General features: G+C 34.5%; 1 protein-coding gene across 1 annotated transcript in view; it reads left to right on the top strand.

The window, feature by feature from the left end:
- Window positions 1-9292, top strand: part of EIF5A2 (eukaryotic translation initiation factor 5A2) — a 13499-nt gene extending 4207 nt beyond the window's left edge. The window contains exons 4-5 of the mRNA XM_008588127.1: window positions 8178-8309; window positions 8879-9292. Coding sequence (XP_008586349.1) covers window positions 8178-8309; window positions 8879-8938 — 192 coding nt within the window. The 3' untranslated portion in view covers window positions 8939-9292. The remainder of the gene's footprint in view (window positions 1-8177; window positions 8310-8878) is intronic.
- The last annotated feature ends 9384 nt before the right edge of the window (window positions 9293-18676 follow it).

Genomic DNA, 18676 nt, shown 5'->3' with positions numbered 1-18676 from the left:
AAAAAAAAAAAAAAAAAAAAAAAAGAAGATGATTCAAGCCAGACAGTCTGGGTCTAAATCCCTACTTTGGCACTTACTAGCTATGTGAAATCAGCTGGCAAGTTACTTAACCTCTCTTGCCTCCAGTTCTTTATTTATAAAATTGGGATGTGAATATTAAACTCCTCATGGGATCATTTTGGGCTTAATTAGTTAACACTTTGAGTACTACTACGCCAGGCATTGTTCTAAGTTAACAATGCCTGGCATAGTAGTACTCAATGTTTACATCCTCATTATCAAGTTAGCATAGAATACTTATTTCTGTTCATTTAAAAAAATTATTTCTGTAAGCTTTTCCAGTTAATATTTATTGTGCTATGCTGATCTTCACTCACCTATCCAAGTGCCTTGATTAAATTCCTTCTTTTCTTATTTGGCTACAAGTAGTCCTTTTTATTTGCTGAATTCAATATTTGCTGAATTCAATATTTCAAGTGCTAGTTTGGCAATCGGCTAAGGTGAAATAATATATATCTGTTCATTATAACAATTAAAAAGTAAATATTTAGGAAAAGAAATGTATTAATATTTATAGTTTTAATTTTATGTATTTTAAAATAAGTTCAGAATAAGAAAAATTGTCTCCTCACTCTTCCATTCCACAATTAACTTGGATTAGAAATGCTAATTTTCCATTACTTCTCCCAAAAGTTAGTTATAGTTGTCTGGGGGGCTCAGTGATGGTGTAAAATACAAATACATCCAGACACCTGTGGGAATCACCAAATTCTTAAATATAGAAATGCTTATTCAGATTCCAGTACTGTCTTGAATCATAAATCTTTAGAAAGGCATTGCTGTGCACCCCACTACAAGGTAAATGCCTTTTCTTCATTCACTAAAGTATTATCTGTCATTTGAAGATTATCTTCCAGAAGGAAAACGAATTACTGCAGGACACATAAAGTACATATTGTGGACCATTTGGTGAATTGCCAAAACTATGACTATTAAATCCTGGTATATTCTTCAAATAAGTGTTATGTCTTTTGGATGTTGAGATATGTGAGTTGAATTTTATTGTTGCAACTTAAAACAGTAACAAACAAAATAATGATGCTATGAATTCCTTGAGCTTAAAATTTTTTTTTACCCGATCTGTGGAATCCTTGTGTTCCCTGGTGGAAGCAGTCTTTCTTTGAGAATAGAAAACCTCTAAACCAGCAGAGGCCAGTATTGCAGGGACAAGAAGCAAATATTTTGCTACAGGATCATTAAAGGTAATAGTGAGAAGAGCCACTACCTTTGGTTCCTAGACCTGTGTATTCTACCAATGGGAAAAATATGTAGCACAGTATATTAGTATATATTGAAACCTGTAAAACAGCACCTCAGGCCAACAAAGTATCACCCGGCAGGTGCCATAAATGGGTCTTCAGTAGGCCAATCCACACAGGCAAACTGTTTTGCAATGATGGGATACACAAACCAGTGAATTCCCTGGGCATTGTCCCATCGTCTCATTATTTCACCTGTAAAATGGGGTTTTTAGTCAGAAGTGAGGTACTGTAGCCATGTGAGGAACTGTAACAGGAATGAGGCATTCTGTAAATCTAGATGGGATTTTAGCAGAAGCACTGCAGGCCAGACATGCAAATCCACATGTAGAGTAAGAATCTATTCCAATAAGGACAAATCACTGCCTCTTTTATGATGGAAGGGGTACAGTGTTATCAAGTGGCTAGCTATTCCTTGGGTAATGGTGCCATATCAGGGACTCTGTATTGGTCTCTTCTGTGAGGTTCTCAGTAGTCAGATCAGCCTTGGTGAGAGAAAGCCTGTGTCATTGAGCCCATCGAGTAAGGACTGAGGAGACAGCAAAGAGAAGCTGAATGGCATTCACAGAGAAAATCATCTTGTCCACCCAGTAATTATTTAGAGCCTCATCTGTAGCAGGTGCCTTTTGGTGAGCATTTATATGGACACATTCTCTAATTATTTGGAGAGGTTCATCCACATACCACTTAGACCTTATTGTCAGCAATTTTCCTATCTTGTTTTTTCAGTGCCCTTGACCTTCCAGCCAAATGCTTAGCCATTGCCCATAATCAGTGTACATGCACACCTCTGGTTCTCTCTTCTTTCAAGTCCAGTGCTTAAAGTTCTTCACATCCCTTACTGTCTTTCAGGGACACCTGTGAATGGTGTCATCATATAATGTATAACCATCATAAAATGTATTTGGAATTTTTTTCTTTCTCAAACAGTTGGTCATAGGGAACTCCCCATCAAGTCACTGGTATGAGTCGAGGGAGAAGTGTCAACATGGTAGGAGAAGGTGTTTTTGTGCATCTGTTCTTTCAGGGACACCTGTGAATAGTGTCATCATATAATGTATAACCATCATAAAATGTATTTGGAATTTTTTTCTTTCTCAAACAGTTGGTCATAGGGAACTCCCCATCAAATCACTGGTATGAGTCGAGGGAGAAGTGTCAACATGGTAGGAGAAGGTGTTTTTGTGCATCTGAGCCTCTTCTCATACAACTTCTTTGTGCCTTTAGGACCTGCTCAAGTTGATCTTATATATGTCACTTCCACCTGATGATGGAGTGCTGCTGTGCATACCCAAATTCATGGCTTGGTGGGTCAGATAACATCCCAGTTGATGATGGTGTTATTTGCTTAGGTTGTATAATATAATAATCATCATCAACTATTCAGTCTCTACCAGGGAACAGTAGCTCTAAGGAAGTAAGTAGCTTGAGAGAACTGGGGGGAAAGAAGGAAGAAGTAGAAAGGAAAATAGATATTACCTAAGCAAGTCTGGTTGTTTTGAAATAGACTGAGAAACAAAATTAAATTCAGTAATTAGGGCCTAGAAGGTGCCTGTAGGATGATATACCTTCTCCAGCCTTCTGTTGTATCCCAATAATACAAATGCAGGCAAGAAAAGTTTTCTATAATTTCTCCTTTTCAGTGTTCTTTCTCATTCTGACTACATTATGGACAGAATCTGCAGTCACTAACTCTCCCCACACTCCCCTTTTAGTTCATTCTTTGCTTCTTTAGCTTACTGTGCCTCCCAGCATTTAGTGGTTACAGTGCTCTTTCTAGAATTCTGATATACCATGGCATTTTTCTGTTTTACTTTTTATTGTGGAAATTTTCAAAGTATAATGAATCCCATGTACCCATCACCTAGCTTCCACAATTATCACTACATGGCCTATCTTGTTTCATCTATACCCTACACCTATTTTTTCTTCCTATATTCTCTACCACTTGATATTTTTTAGAGCTAATACCAGATATTATATCATTTCATTTGCAAGTATTTTGTTACGCATCTCTAAAAGATAAGAACAAAACAAAAATACAAGCTATCAAGCCTAAAAAAAATTAATTGCTTAACATCATCAAATATCCCATCAGTATCTACATTTTCCTAATTGTTTTTTTTTTTTTTTTCTGGATGTGATGGTTGTTTTTGTTTTATAGTTTGTCTAAATCAGGGCTTCCACACAATGAGATTAGTTGATGTATCTCTTAAATCTTTTTTAATCTTTAGGTTCTCTCTCACATGTGCTCTTGGTGTCTCTTTCTCTCCCTTTCTCTGCAATTTTTTGATGAAGAAACTGAATCATTTATTCTTTAGACTTTCCCACTCTCTGGGTTTTGCTAACTGCATTTCCTTGTTATTTAACGTGTTCCTCTGTCCCTTGGCATTTCCTAAAACTTGGTAGTAAGGTGTAGAGGCTTGATCAAATTGTTTGGGTTTTTATTTTCTTCTTGTTTCTTTTTTTAATAAGATTATTCCATAGGTGATATTCTGTGCAACCATCAGTAAATAAGTCTGATTGTTTCTCTTTTTGTGATATTATCAAATATGTGATCATTGCCTCAATCCGTTAATTTTTTAGGGGAGACAAAATAATGATCTGGCATTCCTTCTTTTTTATTAGCCAGAGTACTTCTACAAAAAGAAACTTTCTTGTTTGTTTGTTTACCTTGAGGTACAATATATGTACTGTGTGTGTGTGTGTGTGTATTTAGGAAAGGCAGTATAACTGTTTGATTCTTTTACTCTAATTACCAGTTTTCAAAATAAGTTGGTTCTTAGCATCTACTGAAGATGACCAATGAAAATATTCTTTTCACTTTGAACTGGTGTATTTAAATGGATTATGTTTTGGTCCGGCCCCGTGGCTCACTCTGGAGAGTGCGGTGCTGGTAGCGCCAAGGCCACGGGTTTGGATCCTATATAGGGATGGCCTGTGTGCTCACTGGCTGAGCGTGGTGCAGACAACACCATGCTGAGGGTTGCTATCCCCTTACCGATTAGAAAAATAAATAAATAAATGGATTATGTTTTGGTCCGGCCCCGTGGCTCACTCTGGAGAGTGCGGTGCTGGTAGCGCCAAGGCCACGGGTTTGGATCCTATATAGGGATGGCCTGTGTGCTCACTGGCTGAGCGTGGTGCAGACAACACCATGCTGAGGGTTGCTATCCCCTTACCAATTAGAAAAATAAATAAATAAATGGATTATGTTTCAATCCATTGTAGTTATTATCCTTATTGATTCTCAAATTGTTTTATCTTTGGCCAGTGGGAGCCTATTCAAGTTAGCACCTGAGTCCCTTTGACAGGGGCCTAATTAATTAACAGTCTTTGATAGCTTCTTGCTTTCTAGTATAACAGTTTGCTCCAGGTTCATCCTGTACACTTCCTGCTCTGGACCTGGAATAATTCATTTTTCCAAGGTGCCCTAGATTCTTTTAGCAGGAAATAAAATACCACATTTTGGTACTAGTATAATCTCATATACTGGTTGGCGGCTGGTACACCACCACATGCCTAACACCTCTATTACAAGTTTTCTGCTGTCTCCCTGCTTGATATTAACAAAACAAAACAAATTATTCCAAAACATCGAAAAGTTATCAAATTAGTAGGTTTGTTTAAAGGTGAAGGATAAGGAGGAAATATTTAGAATTGGCTTATAATGGTCTCTTTACTACATTCCAATTCTACAGAGTCAGAGAGGGCTTTGAGAGAAGATGGAAAAATGTGCACAAAAATATGCTTGAGACTTGATGTGACACCGTTGGCTTTTTTTATTATTATTATTTAAGATTGTAAATTACAAAGGGGAAGAATCTGGCAGATACCATGTTAGCCAAGTGATCAAAGTTAACATCACCAGTAATAGGACAAATGGACATCATTTGTCTCCTGATATGATACTCTGAGGACAGATCATTAATATAGTATTCTTCCCTGAAATGCATTACCCGAATCATGAGGAAACAGTGAGACAAACCCAAACTGAGGAATATTTCTATAAAACATTGAACCTGTACTCTTCAAAAATGTCAATGTCATGAAAGACAAAGGGTGAGGGAACTATTCCAGATTAAGAGACTAAACCGATATGACAGCCACATAAATACAAGGTATGATCCTGAAGTTAGGGCATAATATTGTCTTTGCTATCAAAGACAATATTAGGATAATTGGCAAATTTGAATATGGACTATATATTGAATAATGGGTTATTGATATTAAATCTCCTGATTTTGAAAAATAAACTGTGGTTATATAAGAGTATGTCCTTGTACTTGGGAAAAACACACTGAAATATTCATTGCTGAAAAGTCATGATCTTTGAGACTAATTTCAAATGGTTCAGTAAAAATAAAAATGTATTATTCCATTTCTGTTGCTTATAACAGAATGCCTGAAACTGGGTAATTTGTAAGAAACAATATTTATTGCTTACAGTTTCAGGGGCTGGGAAGTGCAAAGTCTAGGAAACATCTGGTGAAGGCCTTGTTCTTGGTGGTGACTCTACAATGACACAGGTTATCACATGGCAAATGGGCTGAGCAAGAGAGCTCACCTTACTTGCTGTCCTTTTATAGCTATCAGAACCATGCCCATTACTCCATGAATGGATCAATCCATTCATGAGGGCACAGTTCTCACGATCCAATCACCTCTTCAAGGCCCCACCTTTCAATTACCATAATAGGATTTTCCACCCTCTTAATACTGTCACAGTGGGGATTAAGTTTCTAATACATTAAGCTTTGGGAGACACAATGCAATCTGTAGCATATATGATAATGTATTTTATATATTGCATGTGTATATATATATATAGAGAGAGAGAGAAAAAAGTATATGTGCTTATTAAAAGTTAGCAATAAATGAACCTAGGTAAAGGATATGTATGGGATTTCATTGCAGTATTGCAACTTTTCTGTAGATTTTAAGATTTCTTAATAAATAATTTAAAACATCAAATAATTCATTCTCATATTTAATTTATTTTTCTGTAGCTTAGTTTTAGTTTTGAACTTCAATTTTATTTCATATAGCAATTTATTTTAATAAGATATTTAATGTTTATAAATGCATTGTTTTACTAGACTTTGTATATGATGTTTATACATTTTTAGATATGAAGTGCTTTATATGTCTCATCCCACAGTTTATGAATTCTTAACTCTTAAAAAATAAGATAACACCATTATATAAATAATTATCATAATGCCAATAATATTATTTGGCTTCTATGTTTCAGTCACTAGTGGCAATAAGAACTCTTGAAATACACAAGTTCTACTTCAGGGAATTGCTAAAAGAGTAGAAATCAATAAGATCTACCTTGTAAGCATGCGGTTAATTGTTTAAAAATTACACTTCTACCTCAACCTCCTTGTTCCTCCCTACTCTTCTAACAACCACCTCACAAATGTTTCAGTGACTAAGAGGTTAATGAAAAGTGTTTGTTGTTGCTCTGTAGAAGTGTTTTTTGTTTCTGAGATTTTAGACGTGTAAAAACTCAAGTCTTCTGTGGTAGGTGGAGCTTCTGTGGAAAGCCTTAGCCAGATTTAGTAGATGGTGTACATAGAGTAGAGCTCTGGAACTCTAGAACTTTTATCTCAATGGTACGTGTAGATTATATCTAGTGGTTAAAGGGGGTCAAGGACTATGTCGTTGACTCCTTTTGTATATGTTAGCAGCTGGTATTATGGATGACTGCCATTTATAAAACCAGTTAGAATTCTAGGCACACTGATGGTGTACATTCATTCCTCTAATAAAAAAAAAAATCAGTTATATCAAAACTGTGCTTTTATCCAAGATGTTCAGAAGTAGAACATCTAGGTAAGTGTTGAAACATTGATAGCTCTTATTCTCCCTGTTTCCTGGAAGTTGTCTTACCACAGTTTGACTGGATTTGTCTCATTAATATCATCAATAAGCTGGTGTTTGGGCCGGCCTGTGGCTCACTCGGGAGACTGTGGTGCTAATAACACCAAGGCCACAGGTTTGGATCCCGTATAGGGATGACCGGTTTGCTCACTGGGTTAGTGTGGTGCTGACAACACCAAGTCAAGGGTTGAGATCTCCTTACTGGTCATCTTTTAAAAAAAAAAAAATTCGCTGGTGTTTGTTCTTTCAAAAAAAATCTGTTAGCAGTGAGTTGGAGGGGATGACCGGTTTGCTCACTGGGTTAGTGTGGTGCTGACAACACCAAGTCAAGGGTTGAGATCTCCTTACTGGTCATCTTTAAAAAAAAAAAAAATTCGCTGGTGTTTGTTCTTTCAAAAAAAATCTGTTAGCAGTGAGTTGGAAACCAAAAATTTTCCACTTAACTTTGCTCATCATCAAATTATAAAATGCCTTGTTTGTAATAGTGAAAAATTGAAACTTTTATGCCTATTAATGGTAAAATGGTTAAATCAGTTATAGTATATCCATGTAGTTGTGTAGTGGTTAAACATACTAAGGTCCATATTTTCTGGTTTGGGAAGATTTCTAATACATATTATTAGGTGAAAACAACTTGCTAAAAAATACCTGTATTGTCCCTTTTTTAAAAAAGCAACTATATTTGTATTTTGTACAAAAATGTTAATACTTCAGGATACATTGTAAAGAAACCTAAACTATTTAATAATGCAGAGGTTGGGCAAGGGGGCTACAGGGAGGAGTGAACTTACACTTCTATTCTGTACATATTTTACATTTTTGTACTTTTAGCATTTGAAACATCAAGAATATATTAATGTATTATTATGTACTAATACAAATTAATATGGATTGCAGTTTAATTATGTAAACAGTACAGAGGAGCAGATGTAATCTAATCAGTGCAAATGGTGTAATTTCTTCTCATAGCTGATATGCATTCAGGATGGTTACCTTTCCCTGCTGACAGAAACTGGTGAAGTTCGTGAAGATCTTAAACTGCCAGAAGGTGAACTAGGCAAAGAAATAGAAGGAAAATACAATGCAGGTGAAGATGTACAGGTAAAGACCTATGGAAGATTTTTTTTAAAAAAACATTTAATAAAAATTTTGGACTTAAACTAGTTAGTATAAAATGCTATATATATGACATATAGTTTAAAAATACTGCTAAAATGTTAAAAAGGATTGCCATAAGGCAGTTTTTCCATGATACCCTTAGAGACCCATTTCCAAAGAAAGTATCAAAGTTCATTTTTTGCTAGATAGACACTGATCAATCCCAAATTTGCTTTGAAGACCTGCATCCAAGCTATTCGTAAGGATAAGGAAGGATGCTGAAGGAGTGCTAAAGAGTAAAGGAGACTCTGTCTGTGTTACAACTTTCAGAAGTAGAACATCTAGTTAAGTGTTGAAACATTGATAGCACTTAGTCTCCCTGTTTCCTGGAAGTTGTCTTACCACAGTTTGAGAAATTTTACTTTAGAAAACAGTAATGAAAGTAGATTATTTGTTCTGGAATAACCCTTTCCAAAGTCAACATGTACAAAATATCCACAAATGATAAACTAAATATATCTTCTATATGTGTTGCCTTTTGAATAACTTTTGCCTGTATTTTTTCCTTCTAGGTGTCTGTCATGTGTGCAATGAGTGAAGAGTATGCTGTAGCAATAAAGCCCTGCAAATAAATGGGAACATCAGGCATGAGCAAACTGTTAAGGTCTGGATCACCTACAGATCTGAAGTTTGGTTCTAAGTTGGCACCAAAGCTATAGCCTTCATAAGCAACCTCATTTCTTTTTATAATTGTTTTGAAATTGTGCTGAGCTAGTTTTGCAGGCAATTAGTAATTTAAAAAAAATAATCAAGATGTAGAATCTTGATTTTTTTTTTTAATTTTGTAGGTGTCTTTCCTATAACATTCCTGTGGTTTTCAGTTTGTGGGTCCAAGAAACAGAATAGCTTCAGCAGATGTGAACTGTCTGAGCAAATCATTCCTGAATTTTAGTTAAATGATAAATAAACCAGGGTTTTAAATCAAACAATGTAGCATCTAGTGGTATTAATGTACCACATTTAATTGAAGTGCTCTGCATTAATTTCAGACTTAATATCATAGAATATGTAGTGTATGGATTGGAATTGTTATAGTTTCAGCCTGTGTGTGTCAAACACAAATCCTTAAAAATCATGTTATCAAAAAGTGTCAGTTATCTCGATGGCCACGTGCAACCACATGTGTTACCTCGGTCATACTATTATTTGCCAAATTTTTTCTTTACAGTCTGACTTGCTCATATTCATCCAGCCTTCTATAGTGGTTTTAGTACCTGCTTGTGGTCGACAGAGGGGCATTGAACTGTTGGATGAATATGAGCAAGTGAGATATAAAGAAAACACAGAGGACAATGGCAGAGGGGGTTGGTTAAAGCTACAGGTTTTTATCTGAGACCTTTGAAACCAATATAAAAATAGAAAGTTGCTTTTTTTTTTTCTTCCTTTTTTTGTCTTTTTACGTGTCCGGCAACGGATCGCAACCCTCAGTGTCGCGCCCGTACCGGACCGGGACCGGCAACGGGATCGCAACCCTCGGTGTTGCTCCCACACCTCGCTCAGCCAGTGAGCGGGAACCGGTCTGTATGTGGGATCCGAACCCTCGGCAGGAGCGCCACCGTGCTCCCAAGCGGCGCACTGTAGCAGTGCGCCACCGGGCCGGCCCAGAAAGTTGCTTTTTAATTGTGGTTTTGCTCTTAACTTTTATCCTCCACTTTCTGACTCCCCCAGCATTTAAGGGAGTGACTTGCTTTACAGGGTACTGTGTAGTGCTTTTTTTTTCTTCCAAATATGTTGAATAAATGTTGGTATTTATCAGTAACCACTCCATTCCAACCATTTTTAAGTAGATTTTATGACATTAAAATATTTGTTAGACAAAAACTGGGAATTCCTACTTTAAATTAATATGGAATATTTGCCCCCCCTCCCTTTTTTTGGTGGCCTGCTGGTATGGGGATCCAAACCCTTAACCTTGGTGTTACAAAGCTGTGCTCTAACTGAGCTAACCAACCAGCCCTTAATTTGGAATGTTTATTAAATTTATGTACATTTTTTTTTTAAAGTGAAATGAAAGTGAAACATGGAAGAAATATTACTTTATGTGAAAACTATTATTTAACTTATTTTAAGTATACGTATTTTTTCTCATTGTCATGTGACTTAATTCAGTTACTAGTGTGAAATATAACTAGAAAAGAATTCTATAAACTGAATTATTTTAAAAGGTGTTTTCGGTGACACCACTACATTTCTTTTTAATTTTTTGATCAAATGTATATTAGTTCCAGAATTTTAGACCTTGTTATAGGGTTTGTGAGGACCTTTGAGTCAGTAACAATCATTATATTGGAGTGAAACTTAGAACAAAGTCACTATCTCAGTAATACCTCTATTCTCTTAAGACTGGTTCTGAGACCTCTCCCATCATGCCTTGACCTCAAAAAGTCTTTTGTTCCTATCATCTGGAGGAAAATACAGTGAGCTCTCTGTTCCACGGGTTCCACATCCATAGATTTACCCAACCATGGATAAAAAAAAAACATTGCAAGGAACTCTCTAAATCACAAAGCATCTAAATTTCACAAACAAGCTTAGATAAAGTAAAATTGCATCTGTACTGAACATGTACAGACTTTTTTTCTTGTCATATTTCCTATACAATACAGTATAACAACTATTTACATAGCATTTACGTTGTATTAGGCATTATAAATAATCTAGAGATGATTTAAATTACTGTATATGGGAGGGTATATGCATAAATCATATGCAGATACTACTCCATTTTATATCAGGGACTTGGGCATCCATGGATTATGTTATTCATGGGAGATTCTGGAACCAATCCCCCACAGATACTGAGGGATGACTATGTATAAGATGATGTAACTGATTTAATCAGACTGGAAATACCATTAGAAACAGAAGAGCCCAAAGTTTTAGTTGTTTAATTTGTACACACTTTTAAATCTGTCTTGGCCTCAGAAAACCAATCTGGAGAAGAAACAAGCTACTTTAAGAGAAATGCAAGGAAGTGAATTCTAAAGCACAAGAAATCATGAGGTTGTAGTTAATTGTTTTTAGTGTAACATTTTAGCTTTTGCCCATCTAAAGCACAATTAGGAATTATGCTAAATTCTTTCCAGTATTCTATTTAATTATCTACTACATATTGCTCTAGTTTTTTAGTACCATTAGAAACAGAAGAGCCCAAAGTTTTAGTTGTTTAATTTGTACACACTTTTAAATCTGTCTTGGCCTCAGAAAACCAATCTGGAGAAGAAAAAAGCTACTTTAAGAGAAATGCAAGGAAGTAAATTCTAAAGCACAAGAAATCATGAGGTTGTAGTTAATTGTTTTTAGTGTAACATTTTAGCTTTTGCCCATCTAAAGCACAATTAGGAATTAGGCTAAATTCTTTCCAGTATTCTATTTAATTATCTACTACATATTGCTCTAGTTTTTTAGTACTCTGTAATGTGTATCTTACTTGCTCCTGGTTGGCACTGTTTCCCACAGGAATTCCAGAAAATTATTAATCTGTGCTGCCTGCTGGTCATTCATATGGCCCCAGTGAACCAGACTAGTGTTCTGATTTAGTGTTAGTTCTGGATTAGCATGCCCTTGCTCTTTCTATCATGTCAAACTTCACATAAATATATTTTCGGTTGCAATGTAAGGGTGTAAAAATTATAATAATGCATCTCTATCTTCATACCTTGAATGGCAAAAGCTGTTTATGCATAAATATTTCATTTTGAGCACTATATGAAGTGTAAATAATCCTCTAACATATAATTACAAGTATAGATTTTAAAGATATGAGACTGTTTATTTTCAGATAAGTCAATAGATGTTTCTTTAGAACAAAATATTCATTTAGTACAGCTTTATAAATTGTACTAAAAGGAAGCAGGGAACGTATATTTTTTAACATAGAACAGAAGTGACTTCGTTCTTTTTTGACATCAGAGAAATGACAAAAGTTGATTCCTAGTATTTGTTGTACTTTTTTGTAGCAAATGTTAAATCATAAGTTACTGTGTATATGATATAGATTGTCATATTGATAGATTATACAGTGATATGCCATTTTTGTCTGTACACATTTCACCAATTTTTAGACAGTATTATATTCACAGGTCAAATATTTGTTTCTTTCTATAACATATTTTATTTCTACTGTGAGGACTTTGTTATATGTTATTTGCTACAAAGTTGTATACACTCTGATATAGATAAAATCATTGCTACTCTTAGTATTGCATCATAAACGTAATTATGATGTTTCTTTCATGCTCCCCTCCAAGGGCTGTCAGTCACTTGAAGAAATTGTTACTAACTAAGCTCTTGACTCTGTTTCCCTTAATGGTACAAGCTTCTGTACCAATGCTTTATATTAATTACCAAAACTCTCCTGCAGCCAGAACATGATATTTTTTACAGGAGATGCTGCAATAAAATGTTTAGGCTATAAAATTTGGGGACACAGTTTTTCATTACAGCACAGTGTGAGTGTGTACATGTGCACACATGGCTTTGTATGTTTATTTTTTTCCCAAAGTCCTTCCAACTCTTAAAAGTACTGTAGTCTGGTAGTGCCTCAAATGTTGGTAACTTTTTTTTTTTTAATTTACAACTTTTCCAAAATTTGTTTTTGTACTTTAAGGTTTCTCAATTAGATTATTTCTAGTTGAGCTATAATTTGAATGCATTGTTCTCAGGGTTGTTTGTGCTGGAGCTGAAGTTTCATTATTTTAAAGCTAACTACCTGAAAGTACATTGTAAAATTTTCCCAAAGTATAATAACATGATACATACATACAAAAAAATCCTTACTATCAACACACTCTACATGCTAAGTATTCAAGAAAAAAAAGGAAACTGTAGTATCTACTGGAATCTTGCCATATTTTTTTTCATTTTAGAATAGAATTTGGTCATCTTATCTTAGAACCCTATCCTTAATGATGTATCTGAAAGCATTCCTTTGGCATGGACCCCAAAGACAGTTTTAGAGGTAGACATTGACGTGATGATTTTCAAACATATTTAGGGACAACAGATCAAAAATTAATAATGCTTTTTTGGGTACATTAAGATGTTTACATAGTGAATTCTGTAATATGAACTATGAACACCTTTACTATGAGAAAATATAGCTTTCAAGCAGTATAAGAGCAAAAATATGAGCATATTTCCATAAACAGTATATTGTTCTGATCAACAGTTTCAAATTTTGTAATATCATTTAGGCATAGTATTTCAGTTTTCAAACGTTTTTAATGCTAGGATTCAGACAAGTAATGAGCAACAAAGATTTAAGAAAAATTTATAGTGGAAAGCCTTAAAACTGAGAAAATCCAACCGATTAACTTTATTAAATTTTTTTTCTCTGAATTGGATATGTGCTGTCATTATTTGATTTTAGCAGGATTTAGTTTAGATTTAGTTTACAGAACACAGATGTTCTATGGGAACATAGCTTGAAGTCCCGATATAATTTAATGTTTTTCCATTAAATAAACATCTGAACACCAACTTAATTACTAATTGAGGTCAAGTGCCTGAAAAGTGCTGTATACATCTAATAAGCACGTTTCCTTATGTGAAGGTGCATCTTATAGCAATGCATACCAGGCTTTCACCTCCTAGAAACATACTTGTTGCCAAACTTTGCCATCCACCACAATTCCCCTCTGCTTAGGAAAGGTAGAAACTTATTTTACAATAAAAAGAGAGTTTTGTTTTGTTTTGTTTTGCTTTATATGAAGTCCCTAAAACTATTTCTTGGTATTGATAAGACTTAGGTGTATCGTAATTGAAGACTGCACTTTTTAAAAATTCTGGATACTAAACTACTCAGCAATGACTGAACAGCTTGTCATATGTCATAGCTGTGATCTTTCTTGAGAGGAATTCTTTACTGTGGTTAATATCTACAATAAATAAGCACTCTTGTGCTTGTTACAAAGTATAATGCAAGTTTAATTAGTTTTATACTGGTATAATGAAAATGGCTTAGTTCTATACCACCACGTACTTTTGTTCTCCTCCCCAAAAGGTAATAGGTGAAATGGCATTGTCTAATCCAGTGGCACTTTCTTAGGAATACATTTTATTTGTCTTAGGTATAGAACTCTTGCTTTTACCTGGAGAGACTCAAATGTTTTAGCTAAAACTTTAAAATTGTAAGATACGTGTAGTATGAGTATTATAATTGTGCATTTTACATTTCAAAAATAGGTAAAATTCAAATGTTAAGTCTTTGTCTATACTAAAAAACCTTTAAGATATAGATGGCAAACTTATCAATTATAACTTTTTGTTACATTAAAATATTTGTCTGTTAACTTCATCAGTTATATTAAATAAAAATAGTTAATTGAACAGCTTGCACTATTCTTGTATATATATGTATTGCTAAAAACATTTACTTACTAGAAAATTGCATGAGTTAATGTGTGTATCACTTTTAAAAGAAAATCTAACTTCTGTTTTTATTAAATATTTTTATATTTTAGGTCCTTACTTAGAGAGTGCCCCAGCTTTATGGCTGGGGATATTAATTTCTAAATTCTGGTTTCAGGTTTAGGTACAATTTTGTTTTTATTTTTAAACTTTTAATAGTTTTAAAAAATATGTAAAATGGTCACTTCTTTCAAAATTTAACAGGTACAAAAGAGTAAAAACATTTTCCCATCTTCATCCCCTTTCTGTGCATCCTTCCAGAGATACTTAATGGAAGAGAGGTTAATGGTCCCTCCGTCACTCCTGAGCTGCCAGGGTCTGAGGTGTTCCTTCCCTACCAGCTGGGGTTGCTGCTGTCTTTCCACAATGACATGAGTGGTGTGATGAGTCCCTGAAGCAAAGCTTTCCTCCTTGTTCCAATCCTCACCATGTCTGATCCACACCAACTGAACAGGTCCATCCCTAGGTGGTTCGGCAGTTTCTTCTTTTTATACATTGTACCACTGTATAACATCTCTGTCACTCCCTGAGGTGTAAGCCATTACAGGGCTACTGCGGCAGTTGCCACCTCATATCCATGATTATTATTACTTATATCCATAATCTTCTACATCCAGAAAGCAAAATTGGGCAGTAAAAGTAATGCCAACTTAGAATCTTCCAGTCCCCATTTTCACTCTTTTTTGCCACTTGCAAATACCAGTAGCCTAGCTTCCCAGAGGTAGATGTGGGAGGGGAAAAAAGAAGAGTGAAAAGGGCCAATTATGTGTTCTGTGTCTCTTACAGTCTTTCTGGGTGTCTCCCCCTGCCTCCCATAATAAAACATTCTCTCCAAATAGGAGGTGCCCTGTGGAATGACGACTTTCAGAACCCATACTCCCTATCTAAAATATGTGCTGCACTGCGAAATTAAATGATCTATCTATTCCCACAAAAATTCAGCAGTATCAGTTATAACCACTGGGTGAGCACTGGCTCAAAAGGAACCACATACAAGGTTATATCAGTTCCTTGTTGAATTTAAGAGTAATTTCTGAGTCCAGTCAAAATAATTTTTTGGCCTCACCATGGACACTTCCCAAAACCACAGTGACTCATGTTTCAGTGTTCAGGAGGGCCAAAAGGGCTTGGCAACTTCAGTTGCCATCACATCCTCAACACACAGATTCAAATTGGGAGGATGGAGGTTCATCTACCTAACATTCATAGTGTGTCTGCCTTTTGTTTACAATATATGTGTGAGTTTCACTTAAATTGTGGGTGTCACTAGTTCATTTTAATTGCTTTGCAATCAATGAGGTAAATCTTTTGGGGATATATATTGAACAGTAACACACTGATATTAGAGAATACATCTTTCTTTAAAAGGCAAATGGAACTTTCACCAAAAAAAAAAAAAAAAAAAGGTTGAGGAATGTTTTGAAAAGAATGAAGGACCTTTGTCCCTCATGTTGATCATTCATTTTGTTTTTAAGTGCTCTCCACCTGCCTGAAGCAAGAACATCTCTTTTAGAGGCAGGTAAAGGCAGCCCAACTTTCTGGGCCTTCAATATTTCATGACTGTGCAGCTTTCCTCTCTTCCTGTGTTAGAAAAAAATGGGGGGGGGGTAGAAATATTAAAAATAACACTCTGATACCAATCCCAAGTGAAATTAAAAACAAAACTAGAAAATAAGAAGGCCCTTTTAACTGGAAGTTTTAAAAACCTAATATACAAGTGTATAATGAAAGGGGAAATACAAACAAATTAAAGAATTCCTGAAATATAATGATAATGAAAACAGTATAGATCAGAATCTATGTAAAGCAGTATCAGAGGAAAATTCATAGCCCTAACATCTATATCAATAAAAACGTAAGAATAGACATAAATGGATTAAATTTCTAAATCCAAAGTGAAGCACAAGGGAGAAAATGACAAAAACGAATTTAATGAGGTGAATATAAAAATAGCAAATTAAATAACTTAAAATTTTAGTTCTTTGAAAATTTAACAAAATAGACAAATCACTAGCGAATTTATTTAAGGAAAATGAAGAAAGCACAAATGGACAAAATGAGAAATGACAAGGAGGGATAACTAATAATGCAGAGGAAATAAAAATAAAACACAGGAAACTGCAAGCCTTTAAGTGAATAAGTTTGAAAACCTAGATGATATAATTCCTTAGGAAAATATGGTTATTAAAATTGACCTCAGTAAAATTGGCTTAAACAGAATAATTTCAATAAAAGAAATAAAGTTATTAAGAAACAGTTCCACAAAGAAACCAACCAATCAAACATCCCACCAGGTTCAAATGGTTTCACAGGAGAATTTTACCAAACCTTTAGAGACCAGATGGTCCCTACATTACATTAATTGTTTCAGAACATAGAAAATGAAGAGAACTCCTAAATTCTTTTCAGGAAGCAATGTAAAACAATTAGACACAGAATTGTAAAAGAAAAAATAAAACTAATTTCTGTTGTCAGATGATCAGATAGTAGTATACCTGGCAAATTCAGATAAGCAATGATAAGGCTAATTCAAAATTGTTAGCAGGATATGAAGTTAATATGCAAAAATCAATAGCTTTATGTATGCAAATAATAACCGATTAGAAGACATAATGGAAGAAAAACCTCATTTACAATAGTAACAAAAAGATACAGTGAATAAACTTAAGAAATATTCAGAACTTATAATGAAGAAAAGTATAAAACACTCCTCAAAGACACAGAGCAGACTTGAACAACTGGAAAGATAGCCCTTTTTCTTGGTTGATAGCTCAACATTTATTAAGATGATAGTTTTACCTAATTTAATTTATAAATTTAATGCCATCTCAATAAAAATACCAATCTTTTAATGGAGTTAAGCCAATTGCTCACAAATTTAATATGGAAATGTAACATGCAAAAATAGCTAGGAAAATACTGAAAAGAAAAAGCTATGATTGGGGATTAGTATGTATTACAAAGCGTCTATGCTCAAAACAGTTCTGGCAAATGAATAGACGGAACAATGGAATAGAATAGAAAATTCAGAATAAACGCAAGTACATATAGAAATTTAGTATATGATAAGGTGGTATTGCAAGTCACTGGGCAAAAATTTGCTTAAATAAATAGTGCTGGGAAAATTGGAAAAAATTAATTTGGAAAAATTAAGATGAATTTCATACATTTATAAGAAAATGTCAATGAAAGAGAGATCTAAATGGAAACAAAACTGTACAACCCCTAGAAGAAAACATGGGTGAATTCCTCTATAACCTGGCTCCTTTTCAACTATGACTGGAAATCCAGATACAATAACAGAGGTGTGTGTGTGTGTGTGTGTGTGTGTGTGTGTGTGTGTGTGAGTGTCTGAGAGAGACAAAGGGGGGCAGAGAAAGAGAAAACATGATAAATGGGGCAAAATGAATAGATAAAAATCTGGATAGAGGGTATGCATACTCGTGTTTCTACATATGTCTGTGCATGTGTTTTTGGAAATATGTTTACAATTTTCAGTAAGATTTAAATTATTTCTAAATAAAAAGTTTTTTAAAAGTCAAAAAAATATGTATAGTACTATACAATTTTTATATGTGTATGTTATCTAAAGGAGATAGATAGGCACACACTCATTCACAGACATGCATGCCCCAAAATATTAAATAGCTATTTCTGAGCAAGTAGGATTTTAGATATTTTTATGCATTATCTTTATGCTTCTCTATATTTTTAAGAGAATTTCTTTTTAAACAAGAAGACAATTTTGTTAATTAAAAGAAGTCCCTTGGGCTGGCCAGTTAGCTCAGTTGGTTAGAGTGCCATGTTAACACCACAGTCAAGGGTTCGGATCCTTATACTGGCCAGCTGCTGAAAAAAAAAAAAAAAAAAAAAAAAAAAAGAGAGAGAGAGAGAGAGTT

The sequence above is a fragment of the Galeopterus variegatus genome, unplaced genomic scaffold (genome assembly GCF_000696425.1).
Source record: "Galeopterus variegatus unplaced genomic scaffold, G_variegatus-3.0.2 Scaffold4679, whole genome shotgun sequence".
Classification (NCBI taxonomy): domain Eukaryota; kingdom Metazoa; phylum Chordata; class Mammalia; order Dermoptera; family Cynocephalidae; genus Galeopterus; species Galeopterus variegatus.
Note: the sequence above shows the minus strand (reverse complement) of the source record. Positions and strands in the feature narration are given on the sequence as shown.